A 17,604-nucleotide genomic window follows, 5' to 3' on the forward strand; every position below is an offset into this window, starting at 1 on the left:
GACGATGAGTGATCCGCCGGCGCCCGCGCAACCTTCTCGCCGCGAAGCCTCATTACATACTAATGTCATTTAATAGAAACTGCTATTTGACAGTGATTCAGTGATAATTCGTGAGAAAGCAAAACCGCTTGGACCAATGCCGGCCTGTCCTTTATCTGTCTTTGATTATAGAGAAACGGACTAAGCAAAGAAACGTTATTTTACTAAAGCAATTTATCACTCTTGGCGTAGGTAAGCTACAAATGACAATCACTAAGTAAATCATGCTAATATAAATTTTAAATAATTTTATGAAGAGACTGAAAAATGTACACACGTCAAACACACATTTAGAAAATGTTCGTTTTAGTTGAAAGGGCAAAGTGTGTTCTTATCAGGTCCTGTCTTTTAAAATCAATGGAAAACTGCGCAGACTAATGCTGGCGTGTTGTGTATGTGTTTGCTATTTTAATCTAATTGTAAGGTTAATTATCATGCAGGATAGTGGTAGTGGACATAGTAAAATTTCGTCACACATCGACGGAATCTATGTCACGATTTGAAAACTAGCTTTTTATGCTCGAATCTTCATTACCTTGTAAAGTGTATAAAGATGGCAATATTTTCTTTGGTCAGAAAACAGGGGTTTGCTTTCAAAAATGATTTTCTATCAGTAAAATTGAATATGGTGTTAACCTAAGTCTTCATCTATAACTATACTAATATTATAAAGAGGAAAGATTTGTATTTTTGTATGCCTTGAAATAACTCAAAAATACTGAGCCGATTTCAAAAATTCTTTCACCATAAAAAAGTTGTGTTATTAGTGAGTAACATAGGTATCTTTACCATATACCTTTTATTATTTTTTAATTTCATGCGGGCGAAGTCGCGAGCAACAGCTATTCATTAATATTTTCTGATTCAATTAGACAAGAAAATACATTGTTATAAGTATCATATGCAATAGTATTTGTTACCTTCAATAAATCGTAAGAACCAATCGAGGACACGAGCGATGGTCAAGTAACATCATTACCATTGCCCGTGATAATAAAACACCATTTTAATAGGAAGTAATGTTATTGTGACTGCAATACAATGACAAAAAAATCCGTAGGACCGAGAACTGTAGAGTAGATACATGTAAGTATTATATTTAAATTTCTACACATAATCTGTCTTATCTTTTATGCACGAAATTAAAAATAAAAACATTCCTAAGTATGCGAGGTCAGCAATAAATAAATGATAAATGCTTTTGTGTAAGTTTTTAATATGTATTTCCTTCGTTTTATCTAATTAGCTTCCGTGATCATAACGTTTATAATAACCCTTATTCAGCATCTTCATTGAAAGGGAAAACAGTTTTACTGCTATTTATATGTGTATTTTATAGGATCCGTCTCAACGAGGAAAGTAGTGAGATTTTAAAGAATGCTGGAAGTTATTATGGATTATTTACACTCCAATACCGCATTTGGAGTTAATTAAAATTAGCCTTTGAAGTATTGAGATATTTTGAGTTGTTCCTATTAATGTGGAACTGGCATTCTACAAAAGTAAGGCGTATTTTTAAAAATTAAAAAATAAGTAAAGTTTTTACCATTTACAATTGACGAAATTGACATTTTACAATAATTAAACTTTTCAATTACCTACAACTTGTTAACAACTAATTTATTGACAGCCGTAATTGGCAGTTGTTTCAATTTAATAGTAAACATTTTTTTTAATAAAGTTAACATTAATTTAAGTGTAGATTGCAAGACGATTTTTGCATATTAATCAGTAAATGACGCATTTATTGAGAACTCTTACTGCGGCCGTTCTCAAGGCAGCGGATCGCGTGATAAATCATACTTCTTTAAAACTATTTCCTACAAAAACATTAAAATGATTTACGAGATCGACTTCCTTTGCCTTTTTAAACCACCCAGAAGGGATTAATTATTCTTTTTAATTATTGTTTACGACTAAACAAGATAGTAGTTAAAACGATTAGCCGGTTTTATTTATGATATAGCGATCTTACTTCTTGCTAATCTTTCTAACATTATAAATGTGAAAGTTTAGATAGATGGTTGGATGTTTGTTAGAGCAAACGGAATTTAGTATAGATGTAGAGGAAAGGCTACTCACTTTTGTTTTTTTTTAAATTCCACGTGGACGGAGTCGCGGGCGAACGCTAGTAATATCATAATAGGTTATAGTTTATTTACTAAAATTAAGTACCTACTGTATGAACTATATAAAATATACATTACTTTGGGCCCTAGTTTGACAGTATAAGGTATCCAATAAGATCTATTTTTGGTATTACATTATTATTTGTGATGTCTTTTAGTGTTTTCTTACCAGAAAGTTGTTACTCGTTATTCGTATTTTGCATGGTTTATGATGGACTGATGTTTTTAAATAAAATCGATGATTTCATGTGAATTTAGTCAAGGTATATTCAAAATCTAAATCAAATCAAAATAAAAAAAATCTACTATATCCATAAACTGTATTTTACTACTCCATGTATACACGATTGTTGGATTTAAATAAATTATTTTTTTCATTTTCATTAACACTCACTAGACCAGCATGGATAACTATGGCCTAGTCACCCCTAGCTAGTGAACTGCTAATGACGATTAAAGTATGTATTCAATTTACCTAATTTATTTGATTTACTTCATGTAACTTGTTTCTTATTAGACACATTTATATACGTGAACGAATCAATGTATCAACAGAGATAATGTGTAACAGTGACATCTTGTTAACATTTCAATTGTCTAATCAGTTTAGAGTTATTTGGCCGTTAATTGTTAAAATGTAACGGTTGTCATGTTTACATCACTTCATTTACTTTATCGATTGGTATTTATACGTTTAAAATTGATTTATTTCAGTCTCTTAAAAAAATGCTTCACGGATTTTACAAGGGTAGGCTAAAACATTTAATTTGTCGCAAATACGATGACTTGTATTGACTTTTCGAAACAATCAAAATTATGAAAGTATTACTTAGAAAACATTTAGGAAGGGTTTTAACAACAAATTCCATATAACATGGTAGCATGGACTCCAGTTCTTTAATTATTATAGAAGTGACAAATAATAGGTAGTTCAAAATTTGGACAATAGGTTTGTTTGGGGTACGTAATTTTAATTTCTGATTTTCTGTTTCGTTTATTAAATGTTAATATTTTGTTGTTCCAGCCCTGACCCAGTATCATGGCATTACCGTAATAACACGTAATCAATGGAATTATGTCGTTACATTACGCCGAGACAGATAGTGTCAAACAAAATAAATACCACTTTTTTCTGTTAACAATATTCAGCTTTAGAAATTTTTCATATGCATTTGCAAGAGCGATACAATATTTGTAAAATATTTATTAATACACTAGCTTTCGCCCGCGACTACGTTCGCGTGAAATTAAAAAAAACTAAGTAGCCTATGTGTTCTTTCAGACCATACTCTACATCTATGTCAAATTTCAGCGAGATCCGTTCAGCCGTTTAGGCTACATCCATCCATCCATCTAAACTATCGTATTTATAATATAAGAAAGAAGTAAGAAGTAAGATTTCCAGCTACAAAGGAAATCTTCATTTGTTATAGCGATTAATCGAAACAGTCTACAATGTTTGTTATAAATTATTAACGCTATAAATGTGTTAAAAAATAATACAATTGTTATTCACTCACCATTGCCCATGTGAATGTTTTCACCATTTTCAAATTTTATTTTACATTCAACACAACATAACTTTAATTTAATATGCACATAAATAACATGTCTGTTTTTATTTATTGACGATAGAATAGTTAAGGTTAGAAAGTGATCATTTTCCCGCCATTGCAAAGTTTCGCGCGCGCGGTTCCGTGCGATTTGCGCACGTCTTTCGTCCTCCGTCGACGCTTGTATACTGCTGATGTGCTGATGCCGATTCCCTAGTCAGCTAGTCACCAAAATGTACACTTGTTTTTTTTTACTTTATTTACAGTTCTTATATAGAAAAAAGCTTGAGACTCATACAGATTATAATGAAATGAAAACTCAAGTTACATCCATATATTCAACAATCTTATTCGCAAATCTTTATTTTTAAGATGATACGACGAATGGTGAACGAAAATCATCCAAAGTAAAATTAATTAACATGCAATATAAAATGCTGAGGTTAGTTCTTGCAACTAATCAAGGATCCTATTAGACATGGAGCACAATTTCAAAATTGATATTAACCATTACGATTAAGATTATAAATTATTTCTAGAAATGACACAACATTTATTAAACAGTTGGCGTTTTTCCAAGATTTTATAGACAATTTCTTCAGTGGTTAAAGTGGCTTCGAATCCTAAATTTCGACGTTTTTTCCCCTTAAATGTTCTAAGAAAAGTAAACGCGACATATTCTTGATATTCATTAGAAGTAATGAATAGTTTAAAGAGACGAATAAATTGTTTCCAGAATTAGTTTTGTACTGCCCAAATAGAAAAAAAGTATTTTACTTAATGAGAACCTGCGGTGGAAATTTTAACGGAGTTACTACAAAATAGCAAAATAAGCAATTAATTCACTGTCTCTGTATTTTCAATTGCTAGTTATTTTCAATCGGTTATTTAAAATAATGAATTTTCGATGATCTCGAAACTTGTTTCTTAGATCTAAACCCACTGGTCTCGTCCTAGTCACGAGCATACTATAATTTACAAACAATTTTTTTCTAAATAAATAAAAAGAAATCCTTCAATGTTATCAAATTTGAATGTTTTCGAAACTGGAGGTATTCAAGTGTCGGTATGAATGGATACAGCACGGCCTGCGAGCGGTCAAGGCGAACCTGCTTAATGTATCAACTTCAAAATGTATGCTCACATGTAATGCGTCATTAGTTAACGTATTTATATGATCTAACAATCATGTATCGTGAATACTAACGATTTGGTAATATAGTATTTTTGTAAAACTTTAAAGTCAGCTTTCCACTGATTTACTAACTAGCTTTTGCCCGCGACTCCGTCTGCGTGGAATTAAAAACAACAAAAGTGAGGAGCCTTGTTCTTCTATACTATACTCTACATCTATACCTAATTTCATCGAAATCCGTTAAGCCGTTTAAGCTACCATCTTTAACAAACATCCATCCATCCATCTAAACTTTCGCATTTACAATACTATAATAAGTATAGTAAGGCTACTTAATTACAGGATAAAAAAAAAACATACCACTTTTGTTAGTCTCTGTACTCTCTATCTCTCTTACAATATTGTTCTACAATCACTGTCGGTAAAATATTTGTATAATTTGTTAAATGAAGCAAATGTAATTTTCATTATAAATAACATCCCGTATAATTAACACATACTAAATAGCGATTAAAGTAATTATGACTTTATTTTTAAACAATTTAAGTGCTATGTCTGTTGATCACGCTATAAAGTCGAACGTAAACCAACGGCGAGTAAATAAACTCGCGATGAAGGAAATGCGCGCTCTACATTTTCCACTTCAGTAAACTTGTCAAGATTTGTAAACTGAGGCTATTCATCATTCCTTTAAAATAATCAAATCGCACCTTTCATAGAAATGATTAACTCAAAATTTATGTTATTTAGGAAATTGCGTTTAATGCTAGACAGAATATTTGAAACGAGAATGGCGATGTTCTATTTATTTTATTTTCATTCTAATGTGACGCGAATTGAATTAGTCGGATTTTTTGAAAATAATGTCGTTTATGATAAAAACTCCTTGAAGGCAAAACGCTGAGTCCAAGACAAAGCGACCTGGAGGCATACTATGGACGCCCTCTGCCCCACTTTGGGGACATAGGACAAGAAGAGAGATGATAAAAACTGAAAAAACATAAAGGGGCAATTCTTGTTCTGAATAAACGTGCGAAATATTCCTTTGCTTTGAAGTGCAGACACGAATAAACTACCTTGTTTAGGTAATTCTAAATTAATGTAGATTTTTTCTCATTTTCAACTCTTGTAAATCGTTAAATGGTTACTTAGGGAAAAAAAGTATTAAAATCTCAGTTAACCCGATGTATCTATCGTAAAATGCTATTCAGAAGTCAGTAGTTTACCGTATAATCTTACAAATAAAACGTTTAGCGCGACTTAAAATAAAATAACTTAAGTAAATATTTAACAAGCTCAGTGTCATTATTGTTATATATCATGGTTTGTTTGACTTACATACCAATATTCTCATGTTTTATAAAAAGGTTAAGAATCATGTGTTATGTAATATTTCAAAATATATTCATGTTGTTGACCGAAATGTTAACCATTCTCAATGATCTGAAGAATTAGGTATATACTGCGTAAAACTGTGGAAATGCGAAGGAAAATGAAAAATCTGTTTCATTTGATGATAAATATAATATACATAACTTACATTTTTATACGTGTTTACTTATAAATAAATCACAGTGGTAATTATATTGCGTATACTATTTAATTTCGTTAAACATCCATCACTGCACTTTCTGAAACAAAATGATTTTTATTTGTAATAATTATTAATTGAAAATAAAACAATTCAATATTAATGAGGTCAAAATTTCTTACCATTGTGATTTCTGGAAATATAGTACTGAGGTTGAAGTTGGCTCGGGAAGTAGGTGGGAAGGTAGCAAGGGAACGGTCGATATTGTGGCTCACACTCTGCATATTAGAAGACATTAAATGCGTGTTAAACAATTCCGGCTGATACTGACTACCCGCAGGTATCTGATTGCCGACATAGTTCGGAAAAGAAAAGTCTTCTGGAATATTCGGATGCCTTCTTGTTGGAGCTTTAGTTTGCCAAAGCATATGTGCAGAATCGTTCCATTCTTCAACCTCATTACCAAGCTTAGCTCTTTTACTGTTGCACTTTTTGCTCGATTCCTTTTTTGAACATTCCAATTTATGTTTTGTTGTTGATTCTCTCCTAGATCCTTTATATTGAGTTGGAAGAGGTTTGTCTTGTAGAAGGGATGTGTTAGCTTTAATTTTCAAATCGTCGTACTTGTAATTAGTATAATTACATTCAGTAGACTGATTGTAATCGATGAATTCACTTTGGAAATGTCCGCTTGTGTAGTTACCGGTCATCAGATTGCTACTTCCAGGCATAAAGTTGGAATAAAATGAATTGGATATAGTATTTGTGGTTGAATTATACAAAGTTGTGCCAGAAAATTGTTGACCTGCGTAACTATTATCAGGGTATTCCAGTAATGGAGGGAAATGAGATACTTGAGCGACTCCACTTTCTTGTGTTACGTTGAAATCATTGTATTTTTGTGGTGGCAACATAAATTTAGATATAGTAGTATCTTGTGTCTTTTGATTGCAGGGTCCACCTCGAATCAAAGCTTCCGCTGAATAACTTGTTTTGGTATTTTTGACGTTTTTATCAGATTTGTTGTTTTTCTGTTTGTTTTGTGTAAAGTGTCCCATAGTTTCATAATTTACGGGTTTGGTCTCATTAAACACGTAACATGGTTGCGCTAAGTGCGTTTCAAGACGAGATCCTTTTCGGTGGGAGTCATTGCTGATGTTTGGAATACTTTGTTTAGTGGGATTTTTTTGCGTGTCTACGTTAGCCCCTTGGTAGCGAGAGGGCATAACGTCGGAAGAGCGATTCATTAACTGTGTAACAGAGAAGAAGTTATTGCAATTTTGCAGATCTGTTTGTGGCAACGCCCTGTTTAAAGCATCATTCTTCTTTTTGTCATGTGGGCCAAGTGCTAAATCACCAACCAGTGTAGGTAAATTAATAGGCGGAGGCTCTATACTGATTTCTGTAGTACCGACTGGCCTTGCAGTTGGCCACACTTGAAATTCCTCTTGGGTGACTTGCGATGGGAAATTTTGCATATTGATAGGAAAATAATTCCCTCCATTGTGATCTTGCTTTTTCTGTGGTATGTTTTGAGGGTATAAAGGCTTGTGGTTATCCTTCACAGTTGCTTGATTTGGGTTGCAATTATTTTGCATTGGTCTTATTTCAGAAGTCATCCAATTAATGTGCATTTTACTCGGAGACTTCTTTGTGTATTTGTCGCTAACTATTGGTGGACCTTCTATCACAGGTTTGATCAGTTGATTTGGGGCAGTATCTGAAGTTAGTTTTTCGTATTGCTTTACTGTACTAGTTTTAAGGCTGACATTAGCTGTATTGTTGTCCATTGGGGCAAAGTTTTGTGGCTTAGGTGTAAAATTCTTAGAAAAGTTGTTACTCGTGTAAAAGGTCATGTCTTCGGACCATAAGTTAGTTGGCTGGGAATAAAAACTTGTAATAGCTTCAGGGAATGATGTTATTGCTTTACATGACATATCTTTCTTACTCGAGTTTGTAACAAGAGGTACGTGAAACTCAGGATTAAATGGATTATACGCTGTGGAATATTGCGATGGGGCGGAAGTTAAAATGTTATCTTTATTAAAAGTAGTTGAGGTTGTAGTGCAAGTAACAAAATCGAAACCCTTGTGCGACCAACCGAGGTCGATGTCGTAAGTTAATCTCGAGGGTCCTATCTTCATGAGATTTTCTTCCATATTAGAAAAATCTGATTTGTTTTTGGTAGTAAATTTCTCCATCGCACAAGGATAAAGTCCCAGACTATTGAATTCATGGCCTGATGAAATGTTACTAGTACTATAAATAGATGTTTTTGTTGAACTTAATGCATCACTTTTGTAGAAGAAATTATTACTACTTGCAACACTGACTGGTTGATTTGATTTAGATACATTACAATCAAAATCTAATGAAAATGTTGAATCAGTAAGAGGACAACTCGTTGGAGGGAGAGATGGCATACTCAAGTTCAAGAACGGATTGTCATTAGATGAATTCGTAATTAAAGTTGACACTTTAGGGTCAATATCCTTTGAAATATTTGCATTGCTAATAAACTTTTGTTGTTCTGTTGGTTTTTGCGTAACACTTTGATCGGTTTTAGTTATTTTTTCTTTTACATCGTGTGGTTTTGGAAAATATGGTGGTTGTGATGAAATCTCATTCCTCCTTTGATGATTTTCCTTTGGACTAGCTTGGATATTATGATGTTCTTCAGCAGGACTGTCTGCTCTGTTCCCACTAACTAATGGGAACGACATAAGGAATGCTGCAGTTGGTGAAGCAGCTAAAAACTCCTCAGCCAATTCTAATCGAGCATTGCCGCCATCGACTACATTATCACATAATGCAGTATCTAGTATATTTGGTAATTTATTTACCTTATCTTTCTCTACTAGTAATAACTCTTTTTCGGGACATATTTTGTCAGGTTTAGAGGACCCTATTGCATTTACTTCTCTTGACTCATTATTTAATATTTCATTAGGTTTTTGAACTATGGAAGTAGAAATTACTAAATCGGTACTACTTGTACTGATACTTGTAGTATTCGGCTCTGAATTTTCTGGAGTTTTCATTACGTTTTCACTCTCTTGTGGTTTATTAGTAAATCTGGATTCACTATTATTTTTTACACACATATTATTATCATTATTTTTATTTAATTCTTTGTTACAATCATTAGTGTTTGGAATTTCTGGAATTTCCTCAGCCACTTTATCTACCTTATTATTTATATTTTCATTTGGTGTTGTTATAGCCTCTTTAATGACATCTGATTCATTAGACACTGCAACTGTTTGCTTGTCAACTTTCTTAACATGTTTTCTTTTGACATTTTGCTTTGGTTTTACATTGTTTTTCTTAGTTTTGGTAGCTGACATTGGTCGGGAGTAAGCTGATATAGGCAAAACATTAACCATTGTAGTTTTTGTCATGTCTGCATTGTTTCTATTTATAATGGGTATTGCTGCTGGTTTATTTATTGGTTGTAAATTTGAATCTAAAAAGACAATAGTAGGTGGCACTGCTGGAAATAATAAGGGCCTTTGGGGGAAGGTAATATATGGTGCACTTGGCAGCATTACAATTGTATTTTCTATTCCTGAAAAAAGTATCAATTATATATGAATTCAATATTCCTACAGATTTTACATAAGAATAATGACTAGGATTACCAACCTTTTTTATTATTAGTGCTTGTTAAAGGCAACAGCTTTGGTAATGTTTGCATATTTTTATTGGGTGGTTTATCTTCGGTCAAAGGTTTTCCTTCAATCTTTTGTTTTACAGCTTCATTAGCAGAAAGGTTCTCTTTTACAGTTTTCTTTTTTGATTTTTGTAACATTACTAATTTCATATATTTGCCATCTGAAAATAAGATAATGGATAATAACTAAAAGGTTTACCTAAATTTTTACACATATTAAAGAATTGAGTTGTAATTGAATAAGCAAAATATTGACATGTAAATTAGACTTACTTTTGTTTTTTTTGCAAACCACAGCTGACACCTGGATACATGCATCCTTTTTATCTGGCTTTATATTTTTTTCGGCCTCTAGTTTCACCTGCAATGCCAAAATTTCTGCTTCTGAAAAAATATAATCACTTTTAAGTAATAAAGTAAGTAGCAAAAACCATAGCATTGGATTAAATCAGTAAAGTTGTTTCATTTACTATTAAACTTAGAATGAGAAATTATTAATAACTTACTTAACTGAGTCTTTTCTTGAACACATGTTGTTAGACATAATATTGCCTTTTGCACTATTTCTATTTTTGGATATTGTACATTATTTGATGCTTCAAATTGAGGCTTATCTTTTAATATATCCTTCACTATTTCACCTAACTTACTAATTGCATCATTAAATCTGTTCCTTCTTAAACGCTCCCATTCTCTGCATTGACTGAAAACAATACATTAGGTAAGGGGACTTCTCATTTAAGAATAACCTAACTTTCTTACACAAAATAACCATTTATGTTTGCTTTTAGTGTTAATCTAGTAATCATGATTATTTAATAAATTTATACACTATTAGGATTTTGTACAATTTGTCTGTTAATATCGACTGTTTTTAAAAAAAATATTTATGTAATTCACATAACACTGCAATGTTTATTAGTTTTGTATGGCATCAGTCAGGTTTGATCAGGATAAAATTATTTCCTTATCATGGAATTTATACCTGGGTGTCCGATGTTTGCTAGTAGTGGTTTCCATCTTCATTTATGAACCTAACTTTTCATTGTTTTAATTACACCTTAATATAATAACTATTATGGTATTAAAATGTTACAATGACAACAAAACATGACATGAACAGACGCCTCTGACATTTATATATTTCAGATGACACTGACACAAGATCGACTATAGTCACAGATAATTGACCAAATAGGCAAAGAAAACTGGAATAGGATGTTATGTACTGATAAGAGCTGGATTCTATGTACAAGGTAAATGAAATTCTAAAAGTGTGATTAGATCATTTTTATTATATTTACTTTGTCTTTTAAACGTTTTCATAAAAAAGAAGTTAAACATACGAACAAAAATAAAACCAACGAGATACGTTTATGGCTGTTTGACCTGTTTGGCAGGTTACTGTTTTGTCTTTGTTAGTTTTTGGTTTTTGTTGTGAGCTGTGTTCTGCTGTTCCGGAAATTATTATTTTAGTCATATTTTGGTAAATCAATTTAGCAGGTAAGAAATACGAATTTATATTTGTTCATCAGTGCAGATTTGTTCTTTTGTTCTCTTGTTTACTTTATTTTCCTAGACCTATATGTTAATATACATATCATATTCGTTCTTATCGCGTTTTAAATATTTCTCTCATTTCTTCGACGTAGTTTATTTAGTAAAATCTTTTACTTACTACACAGGACTAAAGTTAACATTTAATAGAATGTGTAATATGAAATTCTGTTCTAATTGTAAAGTGGGTGTGGGGAAAACCATTTCGCTTATGAGTAATGCACTTTACATTGTTTCGTTTAATAAATTTTAGTATTACTTCCGTTCCAGCTTCCAAAATGTCTCTTTATCCGTCGCTGGAAGATATGAATGTGGATAATATGGTGAGAAGTCAAATGGCTCAAGTACATGCTCCTCCACCATATAACCCAATGGCTATGCAAAGACCAACTACAGGACAGGTCTATCCAGCACTTGCTGACTACATGGGGCTGGAACTATCCCAAGATGCTATTGCGCTCAATATGCCAGAATATCAGATTCAAACTGTAAGTATTCAGTGTAATTAACAAAGATACTTCTAATAAGATTCTTATTGTTTTTAAGCTTGCTTTATATTATGTCTATTACATGCTTTGATATTACAAGAATATAATATTTGATTATCATAAAATATAGCTTGCAAAGTAATATTTTTAGTGTGTAATTTCATTAATTGTTTTAGATGCAACCATCAGGCTCATTAGCGACATTAGTTGCACCACTTTCATCACAATCTGTTAGCTTGGCCAAAGCTACTGTTACACAAGCTATACGCCAAGTTATACTGTGCAAAGACCGTGATGGTAAATGTGGGTTGAGGCTCCACTCTGTTAACAATGGAGTGTTTGTTTGTTATGTGGCTGATGGCAGCCCGGCAGCTCTTGCGGGGTTGCGCTTTGGGGATCAAGTACTGGAGATCAATAATGTGTCACTGGCAGGAATGACAATGGATCAGTGCCATGCAATATTGAAGAAGGCACCAACTAATGGGATCACTATGGCTGTTCGTGACAGGTATATAAACTATTTTGTAGATTTATCTTAATGTGATTTTGATTATTTTATTTGCCAATTAACATTAAATTTTTGAGTAAATTTTAGACAAAGTAGTGTATTGTAGTACAAGAATTTTCATTGCAAAACTACTAGTGTTGAAACTTTTTACATAGTTTTTCTTCAATATATTGAGAATTTTGCTTTTTCGTATGGTAAAATCGGTCAATACCTAATTCATCTGTTATTTGTATGGAATGTCTAATTATAATTATTTTGCTCAACAGCAGAGCATTTGTCTATAGAATAATAACCACTAATTTATCCTTAATATTTGCCAGTTGTTTATTGAAAAGGTTATTAATTACTGTTTTATTCATGTGTATGTCCATGTATCTCGATTTCAAAAGGATCTTAGAGATATTGTAATTAAAAAACTGTTATTGTGTGAATAATCATTTTTGATTTAGCATTCCTGACATCCCTCTGGAAGAACACATAGGCTACATACATATGTTTTTATTTTTTTATTCTAAGTCGCGGGCGTAAGCTAGTAAAATAATACCTAATGATTGCTATACAACTTTTAGTTAATGTAAGTTATAGTAATTTTGATACATCTTTTTTTTATTTCAGACCTTTTGAGAGAACTATCACACTTCACAAAGATTCCCTTGGCCATGTGGGTTTCCAATTCAAGGACGGGAATGTTGTGGGGTTAGTGAAAGACTCATCAGCGGCTCGCAATGGCCTGCTCACGGATCACCAGATATTGGAAATAAACACAATAAATGTTGTGGGCATGAAAGATAAGGAAATTGCTCGTGTTATTGAAGCAAGCCCGGCCGTTGTAAACATCACAATTGTTCCAGTTTATATCTACAAGCACATGATAAGCAAGTAAGTGCACACAGTAATGTGTCATGTACAGATAAAAGTTTACGATTTTGACCTTTAGGGACAATTTTCAATTTATATTATTTGCTTGCAGATGTATTTGCAAATATAGGTGTTTATTAAAATGCATAACTATAAAATTTTTGGCGGTAGGAAAATTTGTAACAAAGTTGAATTTATTTTGTTAGCTATGTATAAATAGTTTTTTCAACAATTTCAAATGATTGCATAATATTTTATCTGATTGGTATGTGACTCATGTTTGTTCTTAATCAACAGGATGTCGACTTCGCTGTTCAAGGCACAAGACCGCACACCCGCCGTTTAAAAGATGATTTTTTTCGTATTTCGATCACATTATTTCACCTACTAAGTACATCACAATTTTTTATTTATCACCCTTATAGATATATAGATTTATGTAATATATTTAGTATTTTAATAGTCAGTAGGGGCTGTGAGAATAAATTCTAAACGAAAATTTTACCTTGTTAGTGTTTGCGAGATGTTTTTTTTTAATTTGATGGCTTGACGAAATTTGCATATGAGATTATGAGTGTTGCTTATGTGTTTGATCTGACAGAGTTTGTTACACAGCTTTTACCAGAGATTTAGGTTTATTAAAATATTTATAGTTAAGATTTGTATCTGTTTACATACGATGTGCCAAATTTGGGCAGTGGCTGAATTCGTAATTTTCAATTGACGTGACATTTCATATTTTTTAAAAAAGTAATTCATTAATTTATTAAAAGTATTTCTGATGCTGGCAATGATTCAATTTGTATGAATATAGAATATCAAATATAATTCATAATTACATTCCTATTCATTTTTATATGACAGTTTTATAAACCTTGTTGTAATTAATGTTAAGTTTAACGTACATATATTGAAAATAATTATAATTTCACATTTTAAGACAAATAGATTTATAATGTAGTAAAACTATGCCATATGTATGAGTAATTTTTAATATGCAAGTTTTTTTCTAAACGCAAATAAATGTCCAAATAAAAAAAATGTTTTGTTTGTTGCCTTTTTTATACAGTATATTTACGAAATATTTGAAAAACCGTTCCTTTACCAGATTTCTGAGAAAAATTGCAAAATGAAATAACACCGACCTAGAAAGTACATGTTCCGGTCTTTTGGGAAATACAGAAATGTTCAAGAAACAAGAATAATATTGAAAGTCGTAATTTCGTAAAGCGAAATTTGTGGTTACGAGGGAATTTTCTTTTACGTTTCTACACATATTTCTTTTCGTACACCTTAATATCGTAGGTGAATGTAATGAAAATCACATTGTTTTGTTTTGTTACCGACGAATTAGTTGATTTTTTAATTAATTTTTATTAAAAAGTACTTTTACAAAACCAATTTTGATTAATCGATGTAGATACTTAGTCATAGAGAAGTAAAAACCAGTTGAATTTATTTTATTTATATTAAAAACAATTAACAATTATAATATTCTACTGTCATCACAATATAACAGACCCGAGTTAGATTAAGAAAGATTTATTACTATATAAATATGCACTGAAATACAATTATTTTATATAATATAAAATATAAAATATAATTAAAACATCAGAAATCAAAGTCACATTCACAAAATCTGATTATTTCAATTCAATATTTTTAGGTTTAAATTTTTATTATATGTCATTATTTTGTGACGACTTTTTTTGTAGTTCATACTTTTGTATCATTATAGGGTTATTTCTTGAACTATTTGCAACTAGAAAATTATGTTAAATGGGTTTTGAAAACTCCAATTTGGTTTTAGCACTATTTCCGGACAAGACCAAGACTTCGGTATAAAATAGCTGTCATTTTCTGATTGCGGGCAATTTTTCCGTGCGAAAAACTCCATCGGGTAAAGACTCCATAAAAGACCTGGAAAAGATTAATATAAATTAAAAGAAAAACGCAAAACTAATGTCTTATAGTCGTGATAGGAAATTAAATACAGCAAATAAACTTGTTAAAAACATAAGAATGACAAAAATGTTATAACAATTTTATTTGAGAAGTAATGAAGAATATAATACCAGCCGTTGCTCGTGACTTCGCTTGCGTTAAATTAAAAAAGCCTACGATACTCCTTGATAACGTAGCTACTTAATGGTGAAATAATTTTAGAAATCAGTCAGTAGTTTTTTAATTATTTCAATACATACAAAATACAAATCTTTCCTCTTTTTGTAATGTGGATTCATACCATTGCCTAAGAAGAAAGAGAGCCACATCAGCAGGTTAAGGAAACTGGGAAAGCGACGTCCAGTTGATGCTGTGAGTGGCAACATTATTAAGCCAAACCCTCCGAACTCCATCATAAGCACCGGATAGAAGAATCCAAAGGACAAAGACAGAATCACTTCATGTGCCACAGCTGATACCTAGAAATATACAAAATATATTGCGCTATATTTTCTCCTTATGAGAAAATAATGACTTTACATACCAAGTTAAAACTGAAGTTTTCCTTTGAGTGTAAGGAAAACTCAATCTTACTACGTAATTACGTTTCAATATAAATACTTGTGATAATTATAATTCCATTTAGCTGATAGATAAGTCTTTGTTCTCTAACTTTGTTTTAAATTTGAACCCGTTGCCAAGATACCGAGCTCGTACATTATAAATTAGGCGCGGAACAACGCGCAGGTCTACTCAATTAGACCTTAATATGTACAATTAGGAATGATTAAAAATGTACGAACGCCTAATATAATAATTTACGAATATGAGTAATAAAATTAAAACTTTCAGAGCAATTTTAATAATGTCAATCTAATACTGACTGGCTTAATAAATATGCAAAAGATTTATTATCGAACTAGCTGTTGTCCTCGATTTCGTCCACGCATTATTAAGATAAAAAGTAGCCTATAATATCCCCTCTATGTCAGCTACCCTTCAACGAGAGTCCTTTCGAAATCGGCCCAGCCGTTTTGGAGATTGCCGGAACAAACGCAGCTTGCGGCCAGCCAGACGGACAAAAAAAAATTAAATACGAGTTTTGTGATCGGAAACGCAAATAAATTATCTTCCCGAAATCTGCTTTTTTTTCTTTTGATATAACAAACAGAGACTCCAATTTTATCGTATGTATACATAGATAGATTCGAAATTTTACTGCCGAACATGGCTCCGCCATTCTACAAAGTTGGCACTAAAACATGTAACTTGTTTTGGAACCAGTCCTGGTAATTCCTTATTTAATATTACTTGATATTTCAATTGTTATTCTTCCTGGCTTAGTAGACACAGTGTAGTTTTTACAAAATAAAAATTATGAATCGAATGAATTCTAGTAAGTCTGTTCTGATGGAGTAAAATAACTTACAGCAAAAACTGTTAGTATGGAAAGTACTCGTCCAGCCCGCGGTGACAGCGGCTTGTAAATGTGGTCGCGCAACCACGAGTGTACCACACGGTTCCAGGCGCGGTAGTAGCGTGAGAACTGAGACGTTGTCCACCATTCCTGATATCAGATCATAACGTTATAATATATCAAATAGGTTAATGAATCACACAGAATAATTTATGATTTAGAAGTACACATCATTTTCTTCCGAAATTAACACAAAACACACATAATAGCGAAAATACAGTGGTGCAACATTTTGTCCTTTACTAAAAAGATTAAATATGCAATATAACTACTGGTTTGTTTATGTTCTGCTCGATACAGAGAATAAAGGCTCCCGAGAGACAACCAACTAATACCAATGTTGTTACGAAACCACATTTTTTAGGTAATAAATTAGATGATAAAAGTCCATTGATTACAATTGAGTATTAGTACACTCGTTACAGAATTGGTGTCGGGAGATTACAGTTATTTAGTTTAGCAGACTTCTCGACAATTAAGTACCGGGTTTAGGCCTTTCCTAATTAAATTACTTGGACGGATAATCCCCTTAACGTCTCCAATGTGGATCAGGGTCTATTTTACGTTCCTTGTTTCATTTCAAGATTGTTAAAGTCTTAATTTAATAGGTTTTTACATTAAGAAGTTTTTAAAAGCTTACTTCGTAAAAGAGTCGGTCGCCAAATGTTAGCATCTCAGCAAAAGCGTTGTGCCAAGCGTGGAGTAGACA

The 17,604-nt window shown here is 32.1% G+C and overlaps 4 protein-coding genes across 4 annotated transcripts in view; 1 reads left to right on the forward strand and 3 right to left on the reverse strand.

The window, feature by feature from the left end:
* LOC106109071 (guanylate cyclase 32E) overlaps nt 1-3,892 on the reverse strand; it is a gene marked incomplete at its 3' end in the record, with an annotated part of 29,882 nt that extends 25,990 nt beyond the window's left edge. Inside the window, exon 1 of the mRNA XM_013290471.1 lies at nt 3,689-3,892. Within this exon, the coding sequence (XP_013145925.1) occupies nt 3,689-3,715 (27 nt within the window). The remainder of the gene's footprint in view (nt 1-3,688) is intronic.
* Nucleotides 3,893-6,437: 2,545 nt separating this feature from the next.
* Nucleotides 6,438-11,192, reverse strand: LOC106109338. The gene is made up of 6 exons (XM_013290802.1): nt 11,046-11,192; nt 10,567-10,763; nt 10,334-10,444; nt 10,033-10,221; nt 6,570-9,955; nt 6,438-6,487 (listed from the first exon to the last, which is right to left on the reverse strand). Exons 1-6 carry the CDS (start codon nt 11,084-11,086, stop codon nt 6,476-6,478), a joined length of 3,936 nt encoding a protein of 1,311 aa, XP_013146256.1. The 5' UTR covers nt 11,087-11,192; the 3' UTR covers nt 6,438-6,475.
* Nucleotides 11,193-11,451: 259 nt separating this feature from the next.
* On the forward strand, nt 11,452-14,503 carry LOC106109339 (syntenin-1-like). The gene is made up of 5 exons (XM_013290803.1): nt 11,452-11,563; nt 11,888-12,105; nt 12,282-12,613; nt 13,229-13,492; nt 13,769-14,503. The coding sequence occupies exons 2-5, from the start codon at nt 11,896-11,898 to the stop codon at nt 13,815-13,817; spliced, it is 855 nt and encodes a 284-aa protein (XP_013146257.1). The 5' UTR covers nt 11,452-11,563; nt 11,888-11,895; the 3' UTR covers nt 13,818-14,503.
* Nucleotides 14,504-15,126: 623 nt separating this feature from the next.
* The window catches only part of LOC106109072 (sterol O-acyltransferase 2), a 9,261-nt gene continuing 6,783 nt past the window's right edge, over nt 15,127-17,604 (reverse strand). Inside the window, exons 7-10 of the mRNA XM_013290472.1 lie at nt 17,536-17,601; nt 16,848-16,985; nt 15,720-15,897; nt 15,127-15,394 (exon numbers count right to left, since the gene is read on the reverse strand). Of these exons, the coding sequence (XP_013145926.1) occupies nt 15,237-15,394; nt 15,720-15,897; nt 16,848-16,985; nt 17,536-17,601 (540 nt within the window). The 3' untranslated portion in view covers nt 15,127-15,236. The remainder of the gene's footprint in view (nt 15,395-15,719; nt 15,898-16,847; nt 16,986-17,535; nt 17,602-17,604) is intronic.

The sequence above is a fragment of the Papilio polytes genome, unplaced genomic scaffold (genome assembly GCF_000836215.1).
Source record: "Papilio polytes unplaced genomic scaffold, Ppol_1.0 DF821289.1, whole genome shotgun sequence".
NCBI lineage: Eukaryota > Metazoa > Arthropoda > Insecta > Lepidoptera > Papilionidae > Papilio > Papilio polytes.